This window comes from Pezoporus occidentalis, unplaced genomic scaffold (genome assembly GCF_034315485.1).
Source record: "Pezoporus occidentalis ecotype Australia unplaced genomic scaffold, CSIRO_AGI_Poc_V1 ctg25, whole genome shotgun sequence".
Classification (NCBI taxonomy): Eukaryota; Metazoa; Chordata; class Aves; order Psittaciformes; family Psittacidae; genus Pezoporus; species Pezoporus occidentalis.
In genome coordinates, this window is record NW_026914394.1 from 815424 (window position 1) to 841294 (window position 25871).

The following is a 25871-nucleotide window of genomic DNA, read 5'->3' on the forward strand; positions in this document are numbered from 1 at the left end:
TTACTGGTGAGTATGGTAGGTAGTTAATCCCGACTAAAACAATGTATTTAGGTTTGTGAGTAAACAGTTGCAGCTAGTATCAGAATTTCCCAGCAGTGGATTTGATACAGTTAGAAATCTATGTAAGACTCAGAATACAATATTTGACTTGATTTTTAGTGTGAATTTTGTTCATCAGCTGTCAGAAATTATATTAATCTTTTTGAGGATTGCATCTTCTACAGAGTAATGTACTGGAGAGCTCTCTCATTCCGCGTTTGTGGTTTAAATTGTATCAAAGTTGTCTTCTTTGCTGGCAATGTGTTTCAGAAATTTTACCAGTGATGAAGAAAGATTCTGTAAATAAAATCGGATCTTAGTTGCAAAGAATTGCATCAGAGACATTGCTCTCTTCAGATACAAGTTTTGTTGCCCTTAGCCTGTTTTTCAAAGGAAAAGAGCTCCTTGAGGTATAGGTTGTGTTGCTCTCTGCTCCCAGCAGTAACTTTCACACTCATTGGGCCCTTGCAGCAGCGGTTTGATGGAGGAATAGAACTGGCAGAGATAAAGCTCAGCATTTCCTTACAGATTTCTTGAACTTGGCTGGGGAGAGGAAGGGGGGGGGCAGTTGCTGTCCTGTGCCTCCATTTCCAAAGAATAAGGTAGGTAGGGCTTGGCTTTCAAGTGCTTCTTGGATGCCAACTGGTTAGCATGGAAGCAGCATGGTGTAATGAGACTTGGCTCACTGTGAGAGCAAGGTGAGATGGGCAGAGCCAGGAGGAGTGAAGGAGTTGGGTTAGTGCAAGTGAGGGAAGGGGGCTTTGGTGAAGGCGGGCACTATTCTGTAAGAAAATAACCCGTGTTAGACCTGCAGCTCATGGAGGTCTAACACTCATTTATTGCTCCTGCTTGCAGAACTTTGTTTTTCTAAAGCTCGCTCCATTCTAAGTGTATTCAGTGTGGATAAAGGTAGTATTTTGAGCAGATTCAACAATCATGAGGTTCCATACAGAGCGGACACCTGCAGAGTTTCCCATAACAAGAATAAAGTGTCTTTATTTTTCAGTACCTTTTTAGTGTGCCACTTTGAATTTAAAATTGGGCATCAAGGACAGAAACAATATGCGAAATTCTAACAAGGGTTCAGGTGCAATATTTTGCCAGAAAGCTCCTACTCAAAATTTACAGTTCCATTTATTTGCTAGTAGTTGAAATACAAAAGGAAAGAAATTGATCTGTAAATCTGCTGCGCATCTTAATGGAAAAGACATGAGCTTTTATTGATTTAATCCCATAAATGACTATTAGCTATTTCAAAATGATCAAACAACTCTATGAGGATTCATAGCAGAGAGCTGCTGCACGAAGTCTTGTGATGGAAACCCTATTCCACACAGCATGGAAACCACAGCCTTCAGTTAGCCTTAGAAATGAAATTATTTGAGCATGTGTGACAGTTTGCTGGGAATATCACCCTCTGCCACGCTCCACTGGTGCCTTGTAAGCTCTTTGCCTACCATCTTGGGGGAGATGGATAGGCAGGTTGGGCTGGTCTTACATTTATTGTGATAAATCAGCTAGTTCATGCAACATACTTTTGTATTGAGAGTCTTGCCAGGGCACTGGTTCTGAAACCATGTCTACACATGTATGTAGTAGCTTTGCTCCCAAGAGTATCTGGGCTATGAGAGTGGTTGCTGTAGCTCTAGTGTGTTGTAGTGCTGGGACCTGGGTGTTTCTGTGTGTTCTCAGGATCATGGCATCTGGGCACTTGAGTGAAGTACCATATCTGTTTTAATTGGCCCTCTTTCAAAGTGTCATGTTCGCTTCTTAGGTAACTTCTTACTTTTAAAACCGATGGTTGCAATTTACATTTCTTCTTAACACGGCAGTCTTGGGTGGGCATTTTTAGCAGCAGAGAATTTTTTGCTGTGTCAAATATTTGATTGAGTTTTCCTCTGATCTCTTTGTAAAATTTCTATATAGTCCTACTGCATTTGTGATAGCTTGTGTGCTCTTAATTCTGGGCTTTACCACCTTTGATTTCTCTTAGGTTTTAATTTGGTTTTGCATCGCTAGAATGGGTAATTAGTGGTATTCTGACTAATGTGCAATGGCACATTTCACTGTAATGACGGCTTCTGACACACACTAAAAATCCTAAAGGGCTTCATTCCCATGTGGCTTTTGCTACATTAGGAGGCAAATGGGAAGGATTCCTCTTTCCCCTTGCAATGTTTTGTTGAAATGAGCTCTCTCGTGCAGCTGGTGGGATTCTCGCCGCAGCTAATGGTACTGTAAAAGTGAACCATCTGCTCCTCCGGTCAAAGTGGCTGGCTTGTTTCTTCTTGAGTGTATTCCCGGAAGGATAGAGAAAGTCAAGAGCAAACTGTAAATACGTGCATTTGTCATGGGAGGGGTGACATAAACGTAAATCAGATTTACCTGTCAGACTGGTTCTGTATAAATATTGATGATTTTAAACTATAGAAGAAATATGAGAATTTCTCAGTTCAGAGGGCACACGGGGTTGGCATTCTGGTATCAGCTGTACTGAGGCATTACGTATTGAAATTGGATTATGGAAAGATAAAGCGTAATTCTGTCGTATTTAAATTAAAGGCCTCTCTTTTCAAATCCTTCTGTTCCTTTGCACTTTGGGTGTATCTTGAATGTACTCTTGCAATTTGATATTTACAGCAGTGTAGAATTGTGCAAGTGGCTGTTCGTGGGTCTTGAAAAACTGACTTAGAATGACGATTTCTAATGTTTCCTCATTTTTTGGAGCACTTTAATCCTGTCTGGGTGGAACAGACTGGGACTGTGGATTTTAATAATTTCACTTTTGTTCAGTGCCTTTCTTTTTGTGAAGTTAAGACGGGAGATTGTGGAGGGAAGTGACTTGAAAGATAACTCTAGGTGATGACAAAGTTGGATTTCTGTTAGGAGTGATGTGCTGGGTTTGTGTCCACAATTGCCATTGATCCTTTAATTGCCTTTTCTCATTTCCTTTCAGTGAAAGGGCATCAGTGTTGCAGTAGTTTGGTAATCTGTTAAAATCACAGGAATTAACTACCCTTAAAGTGTAAAAAGGATCTTTAAGTAGTAAGACATCTGTAAAATCTGAGATTCAGAAGTATCTGAAATACAATGGAAATCACTGTATTTCATTATAAACAGTTTTTTGGTAACTAAGTAAAATGCTTTATTATTGAAATACTCACAAACAATAAGAGAAACCACCTTTCACTGGGATGTAAACAAATGAGTGGGAAATAAGGAGGTGGCCAGGAACATGTAATGAGGCTTTCTGATAGCACTTGTGTATTCCTGCTAACTTTTAAGCTACCATAACAGGACTGTATGAGTCCATACATATCCCTTCAAATGTATTTTTTATGCTGATTCATCTAGATTGACATTAAAAGCTGTGTGTGTCCACAAAAGCCACCTCCTCCATATATACATTGTCACTTTGAAGAAAAACAATGCTAGCAGGGCACTTTTTTTGTGGTAACATAAAGCTAGTCTTAAAAATATGAGTCTATGCTGTAATTAACTTTAAAGTGGCAGCTGTCATGCCACACGTTTCCTTGCCTAAATGAATAAAATAAGAAATGTTTCCTTATACTGGGAAGGTTGTGAAAGACCTGGAAATTTGATGCTTTTGATAATATTTAGCTCCGTTTTTTTTTACCTAGCTCAGTATATTAAATGGCCTCCTGACATTTCTAATTAGAGAGGTAATTTCATTCAAATTACTTGTGCCAGTATTTCTTTTGTGATACATTTCAATAAGGCCTTAGAAAAAAACACGGGGGGGGGGGGGGGGATAAAAAAATTCTACATTATCTTCTGAAAAGCTCTTTATGAGAATAGTCTTTTGGACTGCATGAAAATGGAATGGGTATTTTTCTGTCTAATGGATGAGTTTTGTGGAGGCTCCAGTACGCCCCTTTATGTGATATTGGTGCTACTTAAATACAATGAAAGAACTGGTTTGCCATGAATGGAAGAACGGTCCTCCTGATATCCAAAATAAGTGTAATAATTCAGGGAATACACCTGGATTCTTTGTAATTTCATGTTTATTTGGAATTCTGCCTGTGTAAATCAGACTTTAAATTGGTTTTGAACACTCTTGGCTGTTTCCCTGCTAGTCTAAAACCCAAAGTGTCCTACAGGGTTAACACTGAAGTTTTAAGCTTGAAAGCTCTTTGTTCAGATGAAAACTGTCATGTATGAACACTTGGCTATTGCCCAGGACAAACCAGTTTTTCAAGGCAGAACTTTTGTGAAGAGGAAACTGAACAACACAAAGGTCATGGAGGATTTCATGAATTATTTGGATCCTTCTTGTGAAGGAGGCTGCTGAATATAAAACAATTTTACATTGATGTTTTTAAGTGAGGGAAAGAGACTGCTTTCAGAAGAGGTAGGAGAAAGGAGATTTTGAACATTGCAGAAGACAGATCGGATCAGTGCTACAATGGAAAGTAAGACAGAAAAAGTACATACAGGCATGTGTTTTGCCTGGAAATGTGCAGTTCTTGTGTGTAATTGAAGTTGACACATTTGAGGTTTTGAATCCTAACAGAGTCTGTACATCTGCTTATTTCAACTGTTGTTTGTCTCTGACAAGTGAGTTTTAAATCCGGAGCACCCATCAGCTTAAAGCTCTGGGATGGACTTGTTGATGTATCTGGTTCTTTGGAACCTTTGCCCGTGCTGTGTCACTTCTCTTTGCAGGTCCTTGTTCATCTTTAAAAGGTCATGTGAGGAACAAATCAAGCGAGATGTTCTCCGGTGCACTTGGGATTTCTGTTATTTTAATGGCAGTTGAATGCTGATGTTAACAAGGAGCTTCACACCTTAGGACAAAATGTGCTTTAGAAAAAGCATGCCTTATTTAAGCAACTGAGAGAAATGGTGTATGACATCAGCATCCATCACCATACACCTACTTGGAGGAATGTTACTTAGTTTTTGATCAGATGCTGAACACTTGGTGTTGACCCCCCTCTCAGTTACCATATTGAGAAAGTATGCATTAGTTCAAAGCATTAAGGAAGATAACTTTTGAAGTGATTTGATTCTACATTTATAGCTAATTATCAGATATTCCCTGAATAGTTTTTCTCAGTCCATACCCATTTTTTTTTCTATTATTTAAAAGACTACAGAGTAATACCAAAGTGCTCTTTAGAGTAGGCTTGTAGATAAAATAAAAAGCACTTCAATAGCAAAATCTCATCATTTATTCCAAGCCTCTTAAAAGTTTAGTTTTTGAAGCCTTTTCTGACATGCTTGCTTTTGGTATTGTGTTGGCTGAAAGTGGAAGGGTCCAGAGAATTGGGACTCAGAAGGGGAATGCTTTTAAGTCCTGTGCAGCAGAGTCCTTGTGCCAGCTGTGACATTAAGCCACCTTTTACCAGCTCTCTTGGCTATCGATTTAGGCAGTGCTGTGCTGTAGATTGGACATGTTTTGAGACTGTAAGCTGAATTAATCATGATCTTTTCCATAAAAATGCCTCAAGTCTGAGGAATTGGCATTCGACTGATATTTTATTTGAAGACAAAGCTTAGTCATGTATTGAAAATCTAAGCAATTGCTATGCTTATATAGCAGTATGATGCTTGTATTAGTCTCCCCATTACCATTACTGCCTGCTGTGTTTCACAATTAATAGAAGATGCAGATGTCACTTTATGTGTTTTATGTGATGCCGAAGACACTGCCAGTGAGCATGTACTAGAAGAGAGACACCAGGACCCAAAGAGATGTGAGCCTTTGTCAAGGGAAATGTTCTGCAAGAGCATATGAGAACTGTCCTTCCCTGAATCTTTGATCAAGAAGGAAACTATCTTGAATTCTGCAATGGCATTTGAAATTACTTATTTCCAGTATATTGTGTGTTTTCCTGTCCTTTGATTTTGTTCAGTCTTGATTGCATGGTGAATTGCTATGTTACAATTAGCAGACTTAATTTAAGCATGATTGCTGTGGAATTTGAAAACCTGACTTTCTGTGTTTGTGTTTAGCTTCCTCTGTGTCTTCATTCCTGTACTTTCTGCAGTTTTCATGGGTCTCATTTGGTTTCACATTGACAATGTTAGTTTTGGACTTTTGTGGGGGAACAGAACTTGTACAGCAAAAAAAGCAGGATATGGTAATACTCAGCTCCCAGAAATGTAGTTTACAACAATCTTTTACTTATGCAGATATAGGCTAATTTAATTTAAGAGTCCTGTCTTTCTCTACTCAGAAAATTCAAGCTGTGTTTGCCTGTGCTTGTGAGTTTGTGCTAAAGTTTGTTACCCGTGATCTGTAAAAATGATACTTACTTGTTTCTAGTTCTTTAATTATGGATAAGAATCGTAAAATTGTTCGAGCTGTAAAGGATCTTAAGACCATCCAGTTCCAATCCCCCTGCCATGGGCCAAGACACCTCACACTAGACCGTGTTGCCCAAGGCTCATCCACCCTGGCCTTGAACACTGCCAGGGATGGAGCATTTACCACTTCTCTGGGCACCCTGTGCCAGTGCCTCACCATCCTCACAGTAAAGAACGTCTTCCTTATATCTAACCTAAATCTCCCATTCAGACTTACATATGTTTAAGTTTGAACCCATTACCCCTTGTCCTATCACTACAGTCCCTAATGAAGAGTCCCTCCCCAGCATCCCTATAGGCCCCCTTCAGATACTGGAAGGCTGCTATGAGGTCTCCAGGCTGAACAGCCCCAACTTTCTCAGCCTATCTTCATACGGGAGGTGCTCCAGTCTCCTGATCATCCTCATGGCCTCCTCTGGACTTGTTCTAACAGCTCCATGTCCTTCTTATGTTAAGGACACCAGAACCACACACAGTACACAGCAGGTGGGGTCTTACGAGAGCAGAGCAGAGGGACAGGATCACCTCTTTCGACCTGCTGGTCACGCTCCTTTTGATGCAGCCCAGGACACGGTTGACTTTCTGGGTTGCAGGCTGACACTGCTGAGTCATGTTAAGTTTCTCATGGACCAGCAAGTCCTTCTCTGTAGCCTCCCACAGCAGCATCCGCCATTGCAATTCTCCCTCTGAGCCTGACCCACAGGCTCTGTTGGCTCATCATCCTTACCCGGCAAAGTTCCATACTCTACAGCCTATCATTGACATAAATAGCTACACTGCCTCCCCATCCGCCCTCCCTGTCTTTCCTAAAGAGCCTATAACCTTCCATTCCAACACTAAAGTCACAGGAGCTATCCCACCCTGTTTCCATTACGCCGATGATATCATATCCTCATACATGTGCACACATCTCTTACTCCTCTTGTTTATTCCCCATTTTGTGCACATTTTCATAGAGGTATCTCAGCCGAGCTCCAAATAAATCTGACTCATTGGCTGGGGTACCTCTGTATTACTCTGAGCATTCATTACAGGTGCTGGCATCTGACTGGTAGGTTAATAAGTACATAAAGCATTCAAAAAGCTTTTAGTGGTTTCTTCATTTGAGATCCTACCCAATTTTAGAAGAGGTACATTTATTAAATATCTGCCTTTTTAATAACTGTAAATTATGGCTCCCTGATTTTCTAGGATTTAGTGTTTTCCTCATTTCTTTTATGATTCCTTTTTGTCATCATTGCCGCCATCCATTTATTTTTGATACATTTGTGTATTTGTACTTACTGCTTTCCACCACCTTACTCTAAGTGGAATTGATTTTATCTTCAGCCTTCTTGAGTAAAAGAGCTACTAACAGCTAAAGCAAGGATGCTTTCTTAGGTGATGGCAGAACTGCTTTGCCCTTCGACATGTACTGCATCAAGCTTTACCTCTCAGCTCGTGGCTTTTAATGTTTGTGTTTTTCTTCAGCCTGGTTTTGTGAATGATCGTTGCAGCTTCTGGCTGTTAAAATTTCAGAGCTCTCTGTGTGTATCTCTTTGTAGTATGTGTTTGTATAGGTAGTAACTGGAACAGCCATCCTTGTATGAAAAATTGATAGCTATTAGATAATGAACATTTGGCTCAGAAAGCAAGTGAACTTTACACAAAAGAATGAGGTTTGACATGTGATCAGGCTTGATTGCTCCAGAAACTTAGCCTTGCTGGAGAGCTGAGGCCTGTTCTTTGTGCCAGGGTAGGAGCTGCACCCTGGGCTCCCCCTCTTCTGCTGCCTTCTGTGGTTTCGTTGCTCCATTAACTTGAAGTGCCTTCTACAGGCATATTTTTTTTATTACGTTATAGTAGGCTGCTTATTGGAGCTGATGCACGCTGCAGTGTAGTTATCTAATGTGCTTTTGTAGTAATTTTTTCACGTCTCTTAAGTTTGTTGGTTTTATCTGAGACGATAGTTTGTTGACAGACCTGCCTCCATAAATGAGTATGGACCAAATAAGCGAATACTTTATTTACAACAGTGTCATGTATCTCTATACATTAATTTATATCAGTTTTACTTGCTATGCTGGGCGTTTCCAGTGTCCACCGAATTCCCCCTCCTGTCTGTCAACTTCTTTGGCATTTAGAGCCCATTCTTACCTAGGTATCATTTTCCCTTTCTGCCATTCAACGAGTGTATTGATTCAAAAGGATCCCAAGCAGTGTTTCTTTTCGCAGAGCTGAAGGGAACAAACTGAGCAATACGTATCCTCTTTCAGTATCTGTTTTGGATTAAAGCAGCCGGCTGGCATGCACAGCTCACCTTTATCTTGCTTTGGTGTAGGGACAAGCTCTGCTCAGACCCTGTTGAGTGCAAACAGGCACAGCACTGCACGTTCCTTTCTAAGACAGCTTAGTCCTGGATAAACATCAAAAGTTTTGTAGCTTATTGCTGGGATGGCAGTTTTGTTAAACCTGGGTATTTTCCTAATGTGTCCACAAGGCTATTATCAGCCTGCCTTAGCACCACATGCATTGCCTGTGTGTTTTAGAGGTAGTTTGAGGATTTTTCTCCCATGTTCGTGTGTGCAAACATAACGAGCAGTGAATTGTTTTTAGTGCTTCTGTTTGAACACCTTTGGAGGTGGAATGTTTGTGCATACGTACACAGGTTTTAATAGTTCCACAGGGAAGTGATTTTTGCCCTTCTTGAGAATTAATGAACCTTTCTTTATTGAACTGTCTTTAGAAGTAACCTGGCCTCACTAAGAAATGTTGCCAAGTTGATGTTGTTTTCTTGGTTTGGGGATTTGGTTGATTTTTGTTCATTTGTTTTGGTTTGTTGTTTTGTAAGAAGCTGAAGAGTTGGGAAACATTACTGCTTTAGAAAGGGGAAGGTCTCGTATAGTGGTAACACAACGTACACTCATACCTCCTAGTTCAGAAGCAAAAGTATAAATTCAAAGTGTGATAGTAAGGTAAGCAGATTGAGACTGGTTTTCTGGATGTATATAATTACCTATTTGCTTTGCTATAGGGGATGAACTTGTGAATTGTCTGCCTAGTGACCTGTTCAGTAGGGTTGTTACTGTCTGTAGTTGGAAAGGTGAGTCTCGCCAACAGGGTAAAATCTTTTCCAGTGGAGCTCAGGATTGCACAGGGCCTATCTGCCTCTTCCAAACTACAGTTTGGGAATGGTCAGTTCCAGCAGTGGGGAGTCCTCGGTGCAAACCAGTGGTGCTGCTGGCTGATGGGTAGATTGGCTTTCCACCTGTGGACTAAGCATATTCAGCTTGGGATCTGCTGAACCAGTACTTCTGTGTTGCCTTTTTTGAAGGGAGGGTAGCATTAGGAGACATATATAAACCACATATATTCTCTTAATTTCCCATGCTCTGTCTGTTAGTATAGACGTTTCCTTAGAGTACAGTCTGTGCTGGCATTTGCCCTATCTGTCAATAACTTAAGACTGGTCAGACATGATGATCTGTTTGAACAAGAGAAGCAGCTTTTTGACTTCATCAAGTGAAAAATCTATGTAGTTACAAAAGTATCATTGGCGCATCATATTTATGAGTTCCTGTATAATTTATTGAAAAGATTTGAGCTGGGAATTATCACTAGAAAATAAACTCTGGATGTTGTTTTTATAGGGAAAAGATTACCTTTTGATTTGATTATTTGACACAGGAAGAGTGTAGATTTGCATCACCTATGTGTATCGATTGTGTTGGTCTAACTGTCAGAGAATCTGTCTGTAAAATTTGGCAAATGAATCAATTGTAAACATCTTAGTTCCATTTACATTCGTAATGCTCCCACCCTGGTTAATACGCTACAGCACAAGTGTGTGAAAATACGTGCTCTGTGCAGAAAAGGCGACTCATTAACACAGTCTGATTTGGAGATTATTTCAATGTATTGTTAGAATAACTTTTAAACTAGAGATGTAGTTTATCCTCACACTGAGGTTTGGAACTCCAATTAACTGATAAAGCCCTAATTTGGAACGTTTTTTTAATACTTGAACAGTGAAAATGCTCTGAAACAAAATGAAGAGAACTGTTCACATTGTGTGCCACAAAGCAGTTGCTTTGAGTGACTTTTCATATTGTGTGATGCAAGATTTCTATTAAATGTCCTCACTTTTGAATGTTAAAAAACTTGTTTCTTTTCGTTTTCTGTTTGTGTGCTTAGTTTTCTGGATGCAAACTTTGGGTTTGTTAAATTACACACCTCTGTGTCATTGCAAGCTACACGGTTAAAGGATTAGAAACAATATAAAATCACTTTGTCGTTTCATTCTTGAGTTTGTTTGCTGGAATGTGATAAACTATCTTCCGTGAGAATTGCCGAGTAGAGACTTATTTAAAAAGCAGTTATGCTATGTGAAGCATTTAATAATAGAGTTTGATGAAATGGGAAATGAAAGTATGCAGTTATGCTTAGTTTTCATTAAATCATCCCTTCACACTCTGTGGTGTAACTTCATGGCAGTAGAATGCATAACACAACTGAAGTAGGAGATAGTTATGCTTGAGGAGGTCGGTGTTTTCTCCCATTAAATATGGCCTCTATTTATTCTGATGCGTCCCTTCCATAATCAGAGATATATACTTTTTTCTTACTGTTTTTCTTTTCTTATAAGAGCAGATAGGTTTGGAATGTATTTGGGAGGGGAGAATTATTTCAGAATAAATTGCCTTGATTTAGTTGAGAATGGCTGTGCCAGTCATTGTAATTTGTTGTGACACTTCATTTTGTTTGGCTTTACAGAGTTGTTTCTATGTTGTTAATAATGCAAAAGGTCTGTACTATACAGCATGGTGTAAGCAGGTGTGCACCGGCCTCAAACATTAGGCAAATTAGACATAAATTTGGTGTTAACTGGCAATTTTAGCCTTTTCTTTTCTAATTTCTTAGCTTGAGGTGATGCTGCTTCTTGAATTTGAGCTCTAAATGAAGCAGAAAGGTTTCTCTAATATATGGCTTATTTTAGATGAAACCAAAATGGTCTTTCATGCAGTAAGTTAATTCCTAAGTACCAAGATGTTAATTTTCCGTCAAAGAAGCAGTCTACATCCAACTTAACCACGTTTTCTGCACCTTGCGTTGTTTGACTCCTTGTTCATTTCAGTTAGCATGTTTGTTAGCATGTTGAAATGTGTGGCATTATGGCAAAAGTCGTTCTCCATGTTTTTTATCTCCTCTTGCTGTCTTTGGGTGTCTGTACAGAAGTGCAGCGCACACTTCACAAGTTGACTCACATCTTTTATTCCATGTTCCTTGTCTTGTGGAATTCATCTCTTTCCACAGGCATCTTCACAGTGACTAATTTACTGGTACCAGCATGAGGCACAAGAGCACCCCTTAATGCCTGTCTTTACTATGGAAGGTAAAGGCTTCAATGGTATAGGCAGGACTTTTCTCTTGTTCCATTGCAAAGTGAAGTCTTTTTCACTTTCTAAGACTTTCTTATACCTCATAGATGATTGTGCAAGATTTCTTCCTCTGAAACAGCTCCTGCATTGCACATATCTGTATGAATATAAAATAGGCATTATGAAAAAGGAGGGAGGGGGATAAAGCTGTTCATTCCACATGGAACAGACACCCTTGAACCCAGAGTAAGTCTGCAGCAGCCTGGTACAAGTGTCACCTACAGCTAACCAGAAAACCTGGAGCAAAGTGTCCCATTGTAAAAAAATATTTAAACTTGTCCAATTTATGTCCTCTTGTGAGCTTCTAAACAGAGGGCAAATTTGAGATGCCCCATGGGATGGTGTCAGATGCTTTGCACAAGTCCAGGTGCCTCAGGTTGGCAGAGGTGCCTTCATGCCTCTCAGAAGAGAGTTGCCTGCTGTTATTACTCAGTGCCTTTTCTTAGTTGCACTGGCTGTCATACGGGGAGCAGACTGGGCTGCCGGGCTCCAGCATCTCTCCTGATGTGGCAGGTCTTTCCAGTCTGCACAGTGGTGAATTGGTTCTGCAAGGGCATCTCAGGCCTCGGGGGAGGTCTCATCCTCTTACTGGTCCTTGCCCTTGCAAGCTTCCGTTCTTCTGCATTATTGGCCCTTCTCTGTGTGCTGTTGGGGGAGTTTTTGGCTGTTTGGCCATGTGCTGTGGGTTCCCTGCAGGCTGTACTTGGAACCAGCTATCCAACCCCTTCTCAGCCTCCCTGATGTTGGGCAGCGTCCTCCCCACCTGCTGCAGCTCGCCCACTGGCCACAAGAGATTCTCTGCTTTGCAGGTGGGTTTGCTGTCCATCCGTGCCTCAGGAGACAGGTCTGGGCACCTCCTGCCACCTGAGGTGTGCAGCTTGTGCTTCCATCCTTCAAGTCTTTAGGGAGTGTAACTGTATTTCCTTAAGATAAAATAAGTGTTTATTGTAGGAATGTGCAAAGTACCAAACGTACACTGTGAATAATAACACTTTTATCCCCTGTTATTCTAGGATGAATAACTTTTAAACTATTCTTGAACATGAAGAAAAAAATAATCGGTTGAACCAGATGCTTACTTATTCTTATCTATTTTAGAGAACTAATTATCCCTGTTGTTGGTAGTGCTAAAGCTTACAAAATTGCTTCCATCTTTGAATTACTATAATTAAGACAATAACTTCCACATCTAGTTAACATTGCTGTGCAGCTGGTGCATTCATTGACATGCAGATTTTGCATTTTGTAAATTTTCTGCCTTTGTGATTAAAAATTTTAAATACTTATTTTCATTTCCAAAATGTCTGTTTCTCATAAAGACGTCTTTGTAAAGCAAATCAACTGAAACCAAACTCCTGTAACATCAGAGGAGGATCTGGTGAAGTTTGGTTAGGTGATAGTATGTTTTAGGAAGATACATAACCACAGATAGCTTTTGTAGGTGTGATCACTCTGAGTTTTGGTTCCCCTTTCATAGCGATTTGGGTCACTGAATTAAATGTCAAATCAGGAACAAGTCTGTTGGACTTCAGAAATGCTGGAATGTTTGGAAGGAGTTGCTGGTTGATGCAAGAGTTAATCCCGCACAGGAACAACCTGAGGTTGGTTACAAAACTAAAACTCTGTAATTAAAAATCACTAATATGAATAAAACAAAATAATGATTCCTAACCAAAATGTGATTTAAGCTCTGCTTTTTCTGTACATCTTATTACTCCACGTTGGTTTCTATCGAAGTCCATTTTGATAGAAGACTCATGCAGTCGGTGCTAATCTTGTTTATTTGTATATTCAGCAGCTTCAATGAGAAATTTTACCAGGGCTCTAAATTTAGATAGATTTTGAGAAGCTTCCTTGTCACTATTCATTTCTTAATAACCAGCAACGCCATGAAATTAGTTGATAGTGGTTCCTGGTTATTTATTTTGAAATTGTTTTTCTGTGGCCCTTGCTTTCATTACATGAATGCCTCACGGACATTAATCAGTTTTGCTCAGTGAGTTAGAGACGTCCCCAGAGCAAACTGCTAAAATAAAGAATCAGATATTGATTTATGCTGGGACTGAAACATTGATTTCTTTTTCAGACTGAAAATACATATGAAACAAGGTGTACTAATGGTGCTTGTTTTAGAGGCTGACGTCGGATTGTCTGTGGGTGCATAGGAGAAGGTTTGTTAGGGTGTAGTTGAAGAGGACGCGGGCTGCGTGCAGCTCTCAGGTACGATACCAAATGTTCTCATAAATAGTGCTGGCTTGAGGGCACATTTCAGGGAGTCCAAACCCAGTGTCCAGTTACCAGACCCAAGTCCAATGTCCTGCAGTGTTCAGTTTCAAGAATGCATTGGGAACACTTCAGTACATGTAACAAATGTTATTTTTACTGCAGGCAGAGAAATTAACTCTAGAAATTGGAATAGCTCTATTTCTGTAGTGATGGCAAAGGCATTGTTTCAAATATTTTGATATAAATCATCCGTTTTGCTGAGAATGTTCAGAATTAAATCAAGTTTCTCTTGTCTTCTTACAGATCTCTAGACCTAGGTTTGGCAGCATGCGTGCTTGGTGGCCTTGGCGGCACAGGGGGTTTCAGGATGGCAGAGGGGGGATTTGCATCTTGACAGCCCAGGAGCTCGACCCTGCAGCCCGGGCAGTACAGAAACCCTGTGCTTTTAAAATCATATTTTGCCTAAACTGGAAGACCTGGAGGGGGTTTGATCTCTGGAATTATGAAGTGGGATCTGAATAAAAAAGGTTAACAAGACCCATACCAAATTGCGAGAGGAAAGGAGGGTCTGAGTTCAGCTCGCCTTGCATTTAATGAAAATAGCAAAATGTTGGCTTATAAGCAAGTAATAGTGCTTGGAATCTCTCTGGACCAGTTAAGAACTTTTTTCTAGTTGGAATACTCAGAGATGTATAGGTAACCTTTTCCCTTTCTACTTTCTCCTTCTTCTTCTGTTTTCTTATGCAGATTGAAGTATTTTTAGGGTAAGGAAACATAGACTGTTGTTCAGAGAATTTGTGAACTGTAATATACAATAGTTAATGCAATTTATAGGGTTAATAGCCCTGTAGCTCAGTATTGAGCTCAATACCGTCTGTTTGGCTAAAGTGTATCTTCCAGGAAATAGTTTTTTCTTCATTTGAACCATTTCTGCCAACACTTGAATTGACTAGTTTGAATTTCTTTGGCACAAAGCCCTGGTTAAAGCCAGCTTTTCTTTCTTATTTAGCTGTTCTTCTTTAGGAGGTGCTCAGATGCTGTCGTGGTGACTTCTTGGGGGAGGCCACCCAACTGAAGTCTTCATGTTGCCTCCTCCCTTTCCCCCTTGTTTTGTATTTTAGTGACTACCGGAACTTCATCTCTTTGTTCTATAGTTTCTCAGGGATTCCAAGATCTAAAGGTTTTGTGTGTATACCCAGAGAGCTCTCCTCAACCAGTAGAGAGTATGATTGTATTTGTATATTTTTCTCATCATACAACATGGATTGAAGAAATTATGAATTCTGTTTTTAGCCTCTCTGTTTAAGCTTTGCCTTATTGCCAACACACATGGTTCATAGAAATGGCTAAAGAGGCCTAAGTGATGTTCCCCCATCCCAGATGAGACATCCAGGGAAACAGAAAGTTATCCAATTTCGAAGGTGTAAAGAGAATAATGTTTTACTCCTAACTTGGGGCTAGGCTTTCACTCCAAGCCATTCCCTCCTTTGGGTACATTTGTGTAAACCTGACCTATTTTAATGGGTCTCAGCTGTGCTTGCTCTCCAGCCACTTAACCCTTTCTCTTTTGGTTCCTTATCTTTGCAAATACAGCAGAGAAAAAGGGTTTGTAAAACTCGGTTCAATTTGGCAAACGTGGGCAAGCAGTTAAAAAACTGAGTTTGGGACAGTTCATGTGTTGTGATTTAAATATACTGAGTTTCCATAGCCAGCGCCAGATATCGCTGTGGTATAGTGTATTTTAGGAACTGTCTTCAGCAAACGGATATGACCAGAGAGGATGGAGCTGTGTTTTCTCATTGCGCTGGTGTTTTATACTGAGCAATATCTTAAAGTCTTACGTTATAACTTGTATTAAAATACCCAGGGCTTCTTTATTTCTTACATAGTAATATATATTATATTAGAATACTTAGGCCTTTCATGTTGCAAGAAGGATTTTCTGGTAATATAAACATAATGATTATGTGGTATTAATGTAGAATTGAGGATTCTTGTTTTTTTTCCAGCAATTACTGAAATAGAGTAACTGGAAACATACTAAAAAAGTCCCATGAACTGAGATTTTAAGCTTCTTAAAATCAGACTGTTAGTTTTTCCATACAATATACACAATGGCAATCAGGTTTTGGATGGGCTATTGTTGAATAATACATGAATGTAAATGGAGATTGTATGGAATCAGTTGGATAATTTTGAGGAATGTTTTAAGTACACTAAAGAGCCTGAATAGCAGTTAATGGTGCTTCAGCTTTATTACTGTTTATTACAGTTGGCAGTTCAGTTGCATTTTTTCCTGCATTGAGTTCTCTAGTTTCCTATAGAACAGCAATAAAAAAGCTTACAAATAAGAACAGTCAGATGCACTGTATCCTGTGGCAGAAGAATAGTTTCGCCTTGAATTGTAGTTCTTGGCAGTTGGAGCGTGTTTATTGTTGGGCAGCTCCAGAAGATCAGCCGGTACACGAAGGACTGGGGCAGACGTCAGCATTCAGAGCTCTGCAAGCAAATAGGCTTTGCATGTGTCTGCGGTAACCCAGCAGGGAGCTTCATGGGACACCTCCAGAGCTGAGCCAGTGAGCTCCTGATTCAGCCTCAGCTCAGCCTTCCCTGCTCCTTCCTATTCTCCCGCTCCCTACCAAGACAAATACGGTTTTAGTTGCCTGTTTTGAGAACTGCTGAAGTAAGCAGATATGTTTCCGCCATCTAGAAAGCGAGAGGTGCAGTAAATAAATGTACGTAGCTTTAGTACTTAGTTGTGAGATTTTGCTGGGAACCTGGACTGTTTGTTGTGTTTAAACAACAGAAGAAGTGGTGATGGGAGAGTGATTTAAATTATCTAGTTGTTCACAGCTCCCATGGTTTAAAGATCTTTCCCTTGCCCATTGCAATTACTTCTATCATCTTTGGAGCTAGATGTTTGCTACTAGCAATCACAGGCTGAAAAACAAATGGAGGAATGCAGTGTTCTTTTTGTTTGGCTAAGTTCTGAAACTCAAGTGGGGAAAAACCCCATTCTGAACTGCTTCATACCGAAGTATTGCTTTCTTTGCTAGAGCAAGTCATGGCATTGAGGGGAGCTTGTTCAGCAGAGGGCTTATCTGAAACTTGCTTTGCAGAGCTTTCTGTTGCTGGTGTTCACAAAGACTCTTGAATATCAGGTTTTAAGTTTTATTAGTAATCCTGCTCGTCTGCTGAATTGTGCCAGCGCATTGTAATTTTAACTCTACCCCGAGGAATATGCTCTCATTTCTTACAGTAATAGCCAATAATTGTAATAAATTTATCTGCTAAGTTAGACACTGGTAGGAATAAGTGAAGCACTCTGGGGTATTTCACAGTTTTCTGCTTTTTGTGTGATTTGTAGAGCATGAGTTGCACAAATCTGGGGGATTTGTTGTCTGCTATCTCTAGTGGCCTGTGCAGCATGAGTTAGAGTTTTTATATTGCTTCCAGCATATTATATCACTTATTGATGACAGAGTGCCATTTGTCCCTGCATGCTTCCTTTTTTTGCAGGGTCACTACCAACCTGAACACTGGGAGATTCCTCCTTAGCTGACAGATGTTCTGCAGGACCTGCCTTCAGGTGCTTTTGTACATCTGACTGTGCCTTACGGTTTCTATTTCTTTCTTTCAGCTGTCGGACAAGCAACAGAAAGAGCTTGATTGTAACATCCAGCACATCTCCAACTCTCCCACGACCACATTCCCCTCTTCATGGACATGCAGGTAACTTCTTAGGACTGCTTTACCTGGACATCATTAGGAAAAATGTCAATGTTCATTGTCGTGAGTTTGACTGTGTTGATACTCTATGTCAAAGTATGCTCTTTGAAACAATCTGACTGTAGGTTTTCGCCTTTTCTAGCTTGTAAGAGGGTCCTTAGTTTCAAAAGAAATGTTTTATATCCTCTCCTGCTCTGTACTTTCTAGTTTGCTGCCATATCCATCCTCTTTCTGGGGACTCGATCCTCTAGCATCCTGCAAAAGAACCTGTGATAGAGAATGAAGTAAAATAAAATAAAATAAATACATTTAAGTAAATATCTTGTTTTGAGTCTTCTAACACGGTTAACTTGTGCCAGTGATTTCACTGCAGTTCTCACAAGGAGAAACATCCTGCTTGCTTCTGTTTGCCTCCAGCAGTCTATCAGCTGTGCAGTGTGCCATCTTATGGTCTCTACCTACTACTTAGAGCACCATGAGGTGTTTAGGATTCTTTTTTTTTTTTACGTTACTGCCAGTTCTACCATGGCAGCAACAGGGAAATGCTCATTTCAGAGCAAATGGGCAACTGCTTTAGTCGTGAAGGTACAGTGTGTGGAGAAGTTCTTTCTATAGAATAAAGACTGATAGCTCAGCCTACAATAACTACAGATTTTGAGACAGGATCATGCATGCAGATTGAACAGCTTGCCTGAACAGCATGTTCCCTTGTTGTTCTTATTGCTAAAGTAGGTGGATGATGTGTGATTACTTTGTTTTTGAGATTTCAAAATGCCAGCAAAGACGGTTGGGCTTCAGGTATGGCCCTAACAGACTCTAATCAGTAGTGTGAAACAGGTGGAACATTTGTGCCACGTCACCCACAATAGAGCCTGTCTGGAAGCCCATCACAGTGGCATGTAAGAGAAGTAACTGTTGTTTTCATTGTAATCAGACTTTCCTCCTCCTACATGGCAGTATGTTCTGTAAAGACTTTCTGGAGATTGAAGCTAAGGAAATGCTGAGAAAGAACAGCAAATTTGGAGTAGCTCAGCTAGAAGGAACCATCTGCTTCTGTTTGGTCAGCATAGCATCTCAAGAAGTGGCATCCAGCCTGTTGAAAGGAAAAAGAAGACCAAAGTTGTTCAGGGATGCCCATGAGAGCCTCAATCACCCTAAGCTTTCCTAAAAACCTGTCATATTTGCTTGGTATGCTTTAAAGAAAGCCCAGTCATGGAAGGCTAAGGAGTGACTTTAATGGCATTGTTCTTTTTGAATGGCCTGTGATTTTCAAATGAAAATGCTAAGACGGTCTTAGAAGTGGTATACTGAAAACATTTTCATTTTGCTTCAGAATCTCCGATACAATGCAGGGCTAAAAATTTGCACAGGGAATCCCTTTCACTTCAGATTCCCTTGGTTCTGTTGTATGTGATTATGGTAGGGATAGCTTTGTAAAATTCGGTTTCAACAAGGCTGTTTCTTGGTAGAGATTCTACTCTGAGTTACACTGTGCTCTTTACTTTGTTCTTAGAGTTGATACATATATGTTGGATTTACCGAATTCTGAATTAGCTGTACAAGCCTTTAACTGACCTGACGGAGAAGGATGCTCCTCAGAATATGAAAGAAGTGTCCTTGCTTGGCAGACTGCAACAAGATGTTGACATGATCATTGCTTAGAAAACAAATGCAAAAATGTTCACAGTAGAAACATTTACACTGTCTTTTGATTTGCTTTTTTTGTCTGTCTAGTATCTGAAGGGGAGCTATAGGGATGCTGGGCATGGACTCTTCATTAGGGACTGTAGTGATAGAACAAGGGGTAATGGGTAAAAACTTAAACAGGGGAAGTTTGGATAGGATATAAGGAAGAAGCTCTTTACTGTGAGGGTGGTGAGGCACTGGAATGCGTTGCCCAGGGAAGCTGTGAATGCTCCATCCCTGGCGGTGTTCAAGGCCAGGCTGGACAGAGCCTTGGGTGACATGGTTTAGTGTGAGGTGTCCCTCCCCATGGCAGGGGGGCTGGGACTAGGTGATCTTAAGGTCCTTTCCAACCCTAAGTGTTCCATGATTCTATGAAAAATCACTCTTACTGGTTTTGAAGCTGTGCTGGGCTTTACAAGCTTACAGTATGAAGTATGGAAGTGTGTCCTAGAAACAAGAGTACTGCTAATCAGTGGTATCCCATCTTTCCTCAGCAGTAATTGTTGAATATTTCCATTTTTGTGCTGATGTTGCGTATGGGATTTAAAACTATTAATTAAAAGCACATCCTTTGTGACTTCCACGAGTAGCCAGTAGAGCATAGGAAGATAAATTGCGTGTAATTTGAGTTCTCTACCACTTCTATATTTAGGAGTCTTCCCTGGGAAAATTAATTTATTCAAGAGACAAAAGTAGATGAAATTTAGAGTAGAGTCACAAATATTTTCTTAAGAAATACCATATCTGAGATGTGAATCTGAGAACAGGCTGTGATATTTGTTTAGTATTTGAACAGAATCTAGCAATCTGTTTGTTCAGGCACATACACTGGTAAGTTACTAAGAAATGCTGGAGCCTTTCCCTGGCTTCTTTTCTCTTGTCTTCTTAATGCCCCTTCTGAGCCTCTGTTATGAATCAAAGGAGCAGCAAGCATGCAGAGAAATAAGGGAGGCTTTCTAAAATGTTTCCATTCAGAAACCACTCTGAAATCAAGTCCTGTGTGGCACTAGCCTAAGGAGTTACTCTTCTGTATGTAATGTAAAAGTCAGTGGGTGTGATATTGCACAGCTGATTGTCTGTTGGGCAAACCTACCTCCTGGTGAACAGTAATCCAGGCAGATACTCTCTAAAACAGCATCCAGGAAATTTCATATCCTATAAAATTGAAAAGAAAAGTGATACTTCACAGATCTCAACATTTGAGATGAAAGTACCTCCAAACAATTGCAACTCTGCCATGAAATCACTTCTCATTCAAGAACACTTAATGGAGTTGAAGTGTGCTAATTCAGTTGTCAAACTGCATGAAATGAGGTTTTCCAAAATGAGCTGGGACCTTGGTATGGAGAGCCGCAGCTTGTTGACTCTGTGGGAAACACACTCCGCGTATTTAGTCTCCAAGACTTGGAAGTGCCCAGTTTTAGGAATACAGGTTTGAAAATGATCCTTTTATTCCACGTTATGTTTCTTTCAAAATCAGAGGAAAAATATGTACACATATTTGTGTACATTTGTTTGTATTTCCTCGAATCCATTTTTTTCAATCTGAAAATCACAGAGAGGTTCCATCATGAGGTTGAATCCTAAGTTATCATTAGATTGTATTTGAAAATGAAACGCTTAAAATCAATCAAAGAAGCAACATCATGTTTACAAGAGATGGAAAAAGAGAAATGAAAAAAATAGATGAAATAGATAGATGAAAGAGAGAAATATAAGGATGAAAGAGAGATGTTCTCACAGCTGGATAACTGAAGTTCAGGCTATTTTAAAGTTTACTTTCCACAGCTGTAAGTAGCCGGGTTGCTTGCTGGCTTCTAGTGGAGATGCTGGTTACTGCTGGGACCTTTATCCTGCTCCCGTCTGTAATAGCAGGTGGAGGGAGCTGCTCACAGGCAGCACTGTGGTACCAAACGAAATGATTCTGCTCTTACATTGCAAGTTCAGTTCCACCTTCTGGCAGAAGAATGGCTGTTACTAAGGATTTTATTTATTGATTATTTTTAGGTTGGGCAGGTGTTGTCCTGGTTATCAAAGCATCAACATTTCATGTGTGATCCTCAGGTGGTGTGAGAGTGCTATGGCATGCATTATATATGGGGCAGGTGGTACACAGGGTGCTTAAAATATTTGGTCATTTTGAGATTTGTGTTGCTAGAAAACAGCTAATTTTGTAGCATGCAGTGAGGTCTTTAGCTGCTTGTATAAATACTCAGCAAAAAACATCCTACACAGAAGATCACAACATCTTTGTCTTTTGTATTTGTATTGGGCCATGAGGATGATTCAGGGGCTGAAGCACCTCCTGTATGAAGACAGGCTGAGAAAGTTGGGTCTGTTCAGCCTGGAGATACGAAGATGTGTGGGGACCTCAGTGCAGCCTTACAGTATCTGAAGGGAGCCTACAGGGATGCTGGGGGGGGACTCTTCATCAGGGGCTGTAGCAATAGGAAAAAGAGTGATGGCTTTAAATTTAAATGGGAAGTTCTGGTTAGATATAATGAAGAAGTTCATCCTTGTGAGCATGGTGAGGCACTGGAATGGGTTGCCCAGAGAAGTGGTAAATGCTTCATCCCTGGCAGTGTTCAAGACCAGGGTGGACAGAGCCTTTGGTGACATGATCTAGAGTGAGGCATCCCTGTCCATGGTAGGGGATTGGAACTGGATGATCTTGAGGTCCTTTCCAACCCAAACCATTCTATGATACTTTTAATATATTTTTACAAATCTCAGAAGCAGGTTTTACAAAACGGTTCTAGTGTGAGTTTTTGGAATCATTACCTATCTCATGAATGTCATGTTTGCAGATGATAGCTGAGACTGTCACCCATTTATTGCCCTTAAGGTTTGGTTTTGTATTTTGAGGGTAGCAGATGTACAGATGCTTTGGCTGCATCCTTCTTCCTGTGTCCGGAAGATGCAGAGGCTCATGCCTGAATTATTAACGTTCGTATAACTGTGTTGATTTACCTAATGGGCAATCATTCTGTGTAACAGCCTCCCTAAAGACAGTAATTTCAGGTTCAGTAGTAGCCAACTATAACCCTTGAGCAACAGGGGAATTTACCTTTGCTAACAGAATAAATAGGGTTTCGATCAGTCTTGCTGAATAAGTCCGTGGCACTAAGGCTTCTCTTATTAAAATTCCTTCGACTAGAGCAGATGTGGCAGTACTGGGAAATTTTAAGGAAAGTAGTAATTCCCCTTCTCCCTGTTGTTGCTTTAAAGGCTGCACCCAGACTTGAATTGACTAGAAAACTAATTGCTTTTCATTTTAAAACTAGAAGCAACTCACTGGGGATCTAATTAAAATTCCAGTGTCTGAAAGGAAATATGCCATATAAATCTGACAAAGTAGTTGCTTAAGAATTAGTAGTATCTTCTTACCAAATTGTGCAGGCTCAGAAGAGTTCGAACACCCACATGCTTTATTTCAAAATATAGAAACTCTCATTACCCAATTTGCTCAGTTACTCCAAAATCCTATTTTGGTTGTAATCTGGAAAGTTTACAGGAGATTGATGAAGATATAAAAAGGCAGTGACAGTTCATTGCTTGTTTATAACAGCATTGGGCAATGGGCTTTTTGTTCAGAAAGATCATCTTGATGCAGGAGTTTGTCGGCAGTAAAGCTTGCAAATGGGAAGGCCAAGGTTCCCACCAGAACTGGCAGTCTCCCTTGCTTTGTTACGTCTACATAACCATGGAAAGGCACCAGTCCTGCTGCATTTCATCCTGATCATGCTGCTAGCAAGTAAATGGTGACCCTAACCCTAGTTGGGTGCTGCTACCAGGACATGTCAGTTTATTCACCACTGAGTTGTTCTCTTTGTGGCTATTGTAGCCTTCATCCATCTTTCTTGTAGGCTTGCAGACTGTTTTTGTGCTGTGACCATAAGAATTAAAATGAGTCAAAGCTTAATAAATGAAGCACTAAAAAATTACCCAGTTACTGGTTTCTGATCACTGTCTCCACTTGGGATGCACTGGGTTAAATGGTACCCAGTTTTGGGTGAAGAGTTGCACTGTATTATATTACACTGTGAACTCCTTGTTAATTCTTAACAATACAAAAGAAAACCTGCCCAAAAGAAAACAAACCTGTTGCTCAAAGCCTTTGTTTTTAATTTAGTTTGCTCTTAACGAAGCAGATTGTGGAGTGGTCTGGAATTCACTTACCTCTCCAGTTCTCTCGTCACCCATTGACACATGTTAGATCAGCCCGGGGCTGCTTTAATCTCAGCCAGCTGCTATTTTTCCCCTTGTAGACTTGTAGAGCAGATGGAGTTTGCAGGCCTGTGATGTGCTGGGGCCATCCTCACACCCCAGGAGGTATCATCTTGTTCTCCCTCTCCTCCCTGCCTGCCCAGGCATGTATGCCAGGTGTGCACACACCTTGCTCACAGGAAGTTGCGGAGAGATGCTACTGCAGATTTTTGTGAACCATTTGCATAGATGAAGTGTGAGTGGATGTTACCTTCAACCCAGCACAGTGCTTCTATGCCATTTCTGCTAAGCATAACAGTTAAGGTGTATTAATAACTTGGGTTGAAATTAATGCACCTTAAGTCTAAGTTTCAGTACAGTGCTGGATGGAACTGTAATCTCACAAACAGTCCAGGGTTGGGGGCAAGCTGAGTACCTGGTACTTCTTCTGAAGCAGAGAAAAATGCTTTGCATCTGACCCATCACTGGAGTTTTAACTTTTCAACCTGACTTTTAAAATAAATCAGTTTTATATAGGATGTAAATTTGAAAACGTTTCTGATGAGCACAGTTGCAGTATACCTTGCAGTATATTGCTTATCCAGTACCTATTTAGTTTTCCTGCTCTTATTTTAATGTTATTTTACTGTCTGTGCACAAAAAAACTGCTGTTGGCATCTATTTGCCCTGTACAATTTCTCTTTTGTGCTTGTATTAAGGATCTGAAAGAGCAAACCTCTTAAGAATATGCCTGATAGAAAGCACACTCGCTGACATGAAGCTTCTAATTCATCCATAAATTTCAAAGGTTTCTGCAGTTAGTCTGTAAATGAGTCTGGCTTTCAGAATGGCTTTCTGTGAAATGGTTGCTTTTTACTTCACAATAAAATACATTGCAATATGCCACTTACCAACCGTATGCTTACACATCATATGACAAAGCCCAGAGAAAACACACTTCTGCCAAGAGAAAACCAAGTGTTATTTTATCCTTGCTCAATGAATTCACTGAAACTTTCATTTTCATGATAGAAGTATTGTTTCAGAAAAGTGGTAAAGGTGAATGCTGATACATTATAGCCTGATCACATCTTACCTGTGTCTAGTCCTTCTATTATTATGTGCGGTTCTTTGGTATGTCTTTTTTTTTTCCCCTCAGTGAATTTTGCATTCAGCCTTGACATAACATTGTGAACAGATACTTTGTTAGTATTTATTAGTCCCCAAACTGTCATCGATGACATTTCTAACCCAGGTTTTTCATTGGGAAATGCTAGGAAAAGCTTATATATAGAAATTACTGCAAAGTATTAGAAGACTGTATTGTGTTTGAGTGGTAGATTACTCATCTGAAAGTAAGAAAGAAAATGTACACCTGAGATTATCTTAAAAGGAAGGAAAATACTGATACATCCATATCAGAACAGTTCTATAACAAACTAATACTCAAAGGATCACAGACTCAGAGCTCCATGTTTTCAGTTATCTGTCACAGCTTGCAGTTCGTAGTCTTTCTGCACAGTGAAAACTTACTCCATTTGTTGCGAGTGTGAATTAAATGGGTTTTGGGTGTTTTGTTTTTGTTTCCCACTTTCTCAAACAGGTAGCAGCCCTTTGGACAGTCCCAGGAACTTCTCTCCAAATGCACCTGCTCACTTTTCCTTTGTTCCTGCCCGAAGGTAAGACAGGATCTATTCTCTTTGGACTGGCAAATAGTCTATATACTTTTAGTTAGAAATGGCCTATGGGTTGGAAGTTTTTTGATTGTGTTTTACTTTCTCTGTTTCCAATTTTATTTTATTGTTTTTGGTTTAGATCTTGGCAGCACCCAGAATGTGTTCAGTGCTTTTCAGACATAGAAAAAGATAGAAGTAAATTAAGTAGTCAGTATTCCCTAGGGACGAGACAACCTTCTCCCAGAAGGATGACATATAGGGCATGTGAGATGACAAATTATTTAGTCATAATGACATTAAACACAGTTATGACTGGGATTATCTTATTTTAGTTGTAGTCCTGGATGATGCTCTTACTGAATAACTGAGGTGTATTCAGAATATACTGATCTCTGCTATGTCAGCACAAAGCCATAAACGTACCTAAATTTAGGCATGCACAATTGTGTGTGCCTTCATTTGCTGCCTTCCAACTGGTAGTAACTTTATAGTTTTCCCTACTGGCTTGGGCACTGGTGTCAAGAGTACATTATTGCTCTAAGGAGAAAAATAGCTG

The 25871-nt window shown here is 40.1% G+C and overlaps 1 protein-coding gene across 18 annotated transcripts in view; it reads left to right on the plus strand.

Annotated features, from left to right (window-relative positions):
- Positions 1-25871, plus strand: part of MAST2 (microtubule associated serine/threonine kinase 2) — a 214996-nt gene that overhangs the window by 127063 nt on the left and 62062 nt on the right. For all 18 annotated transcript variants that reach the window (XM_062622984.1, XM_062622980.1, XM_062622990.1 and 15 more), the window contains 2 exons: positions 17659-17750; positions 25243-25318. In XM_062622984.1, coding sequence (XP_062478968.1) covers positions 17659-17750; positions 25243-25318 — 168 coding nt within the window. The remainder of the gene's footprint in view (positions 1-17658; positions 17751-25242; positions 25319-25871) is intronic.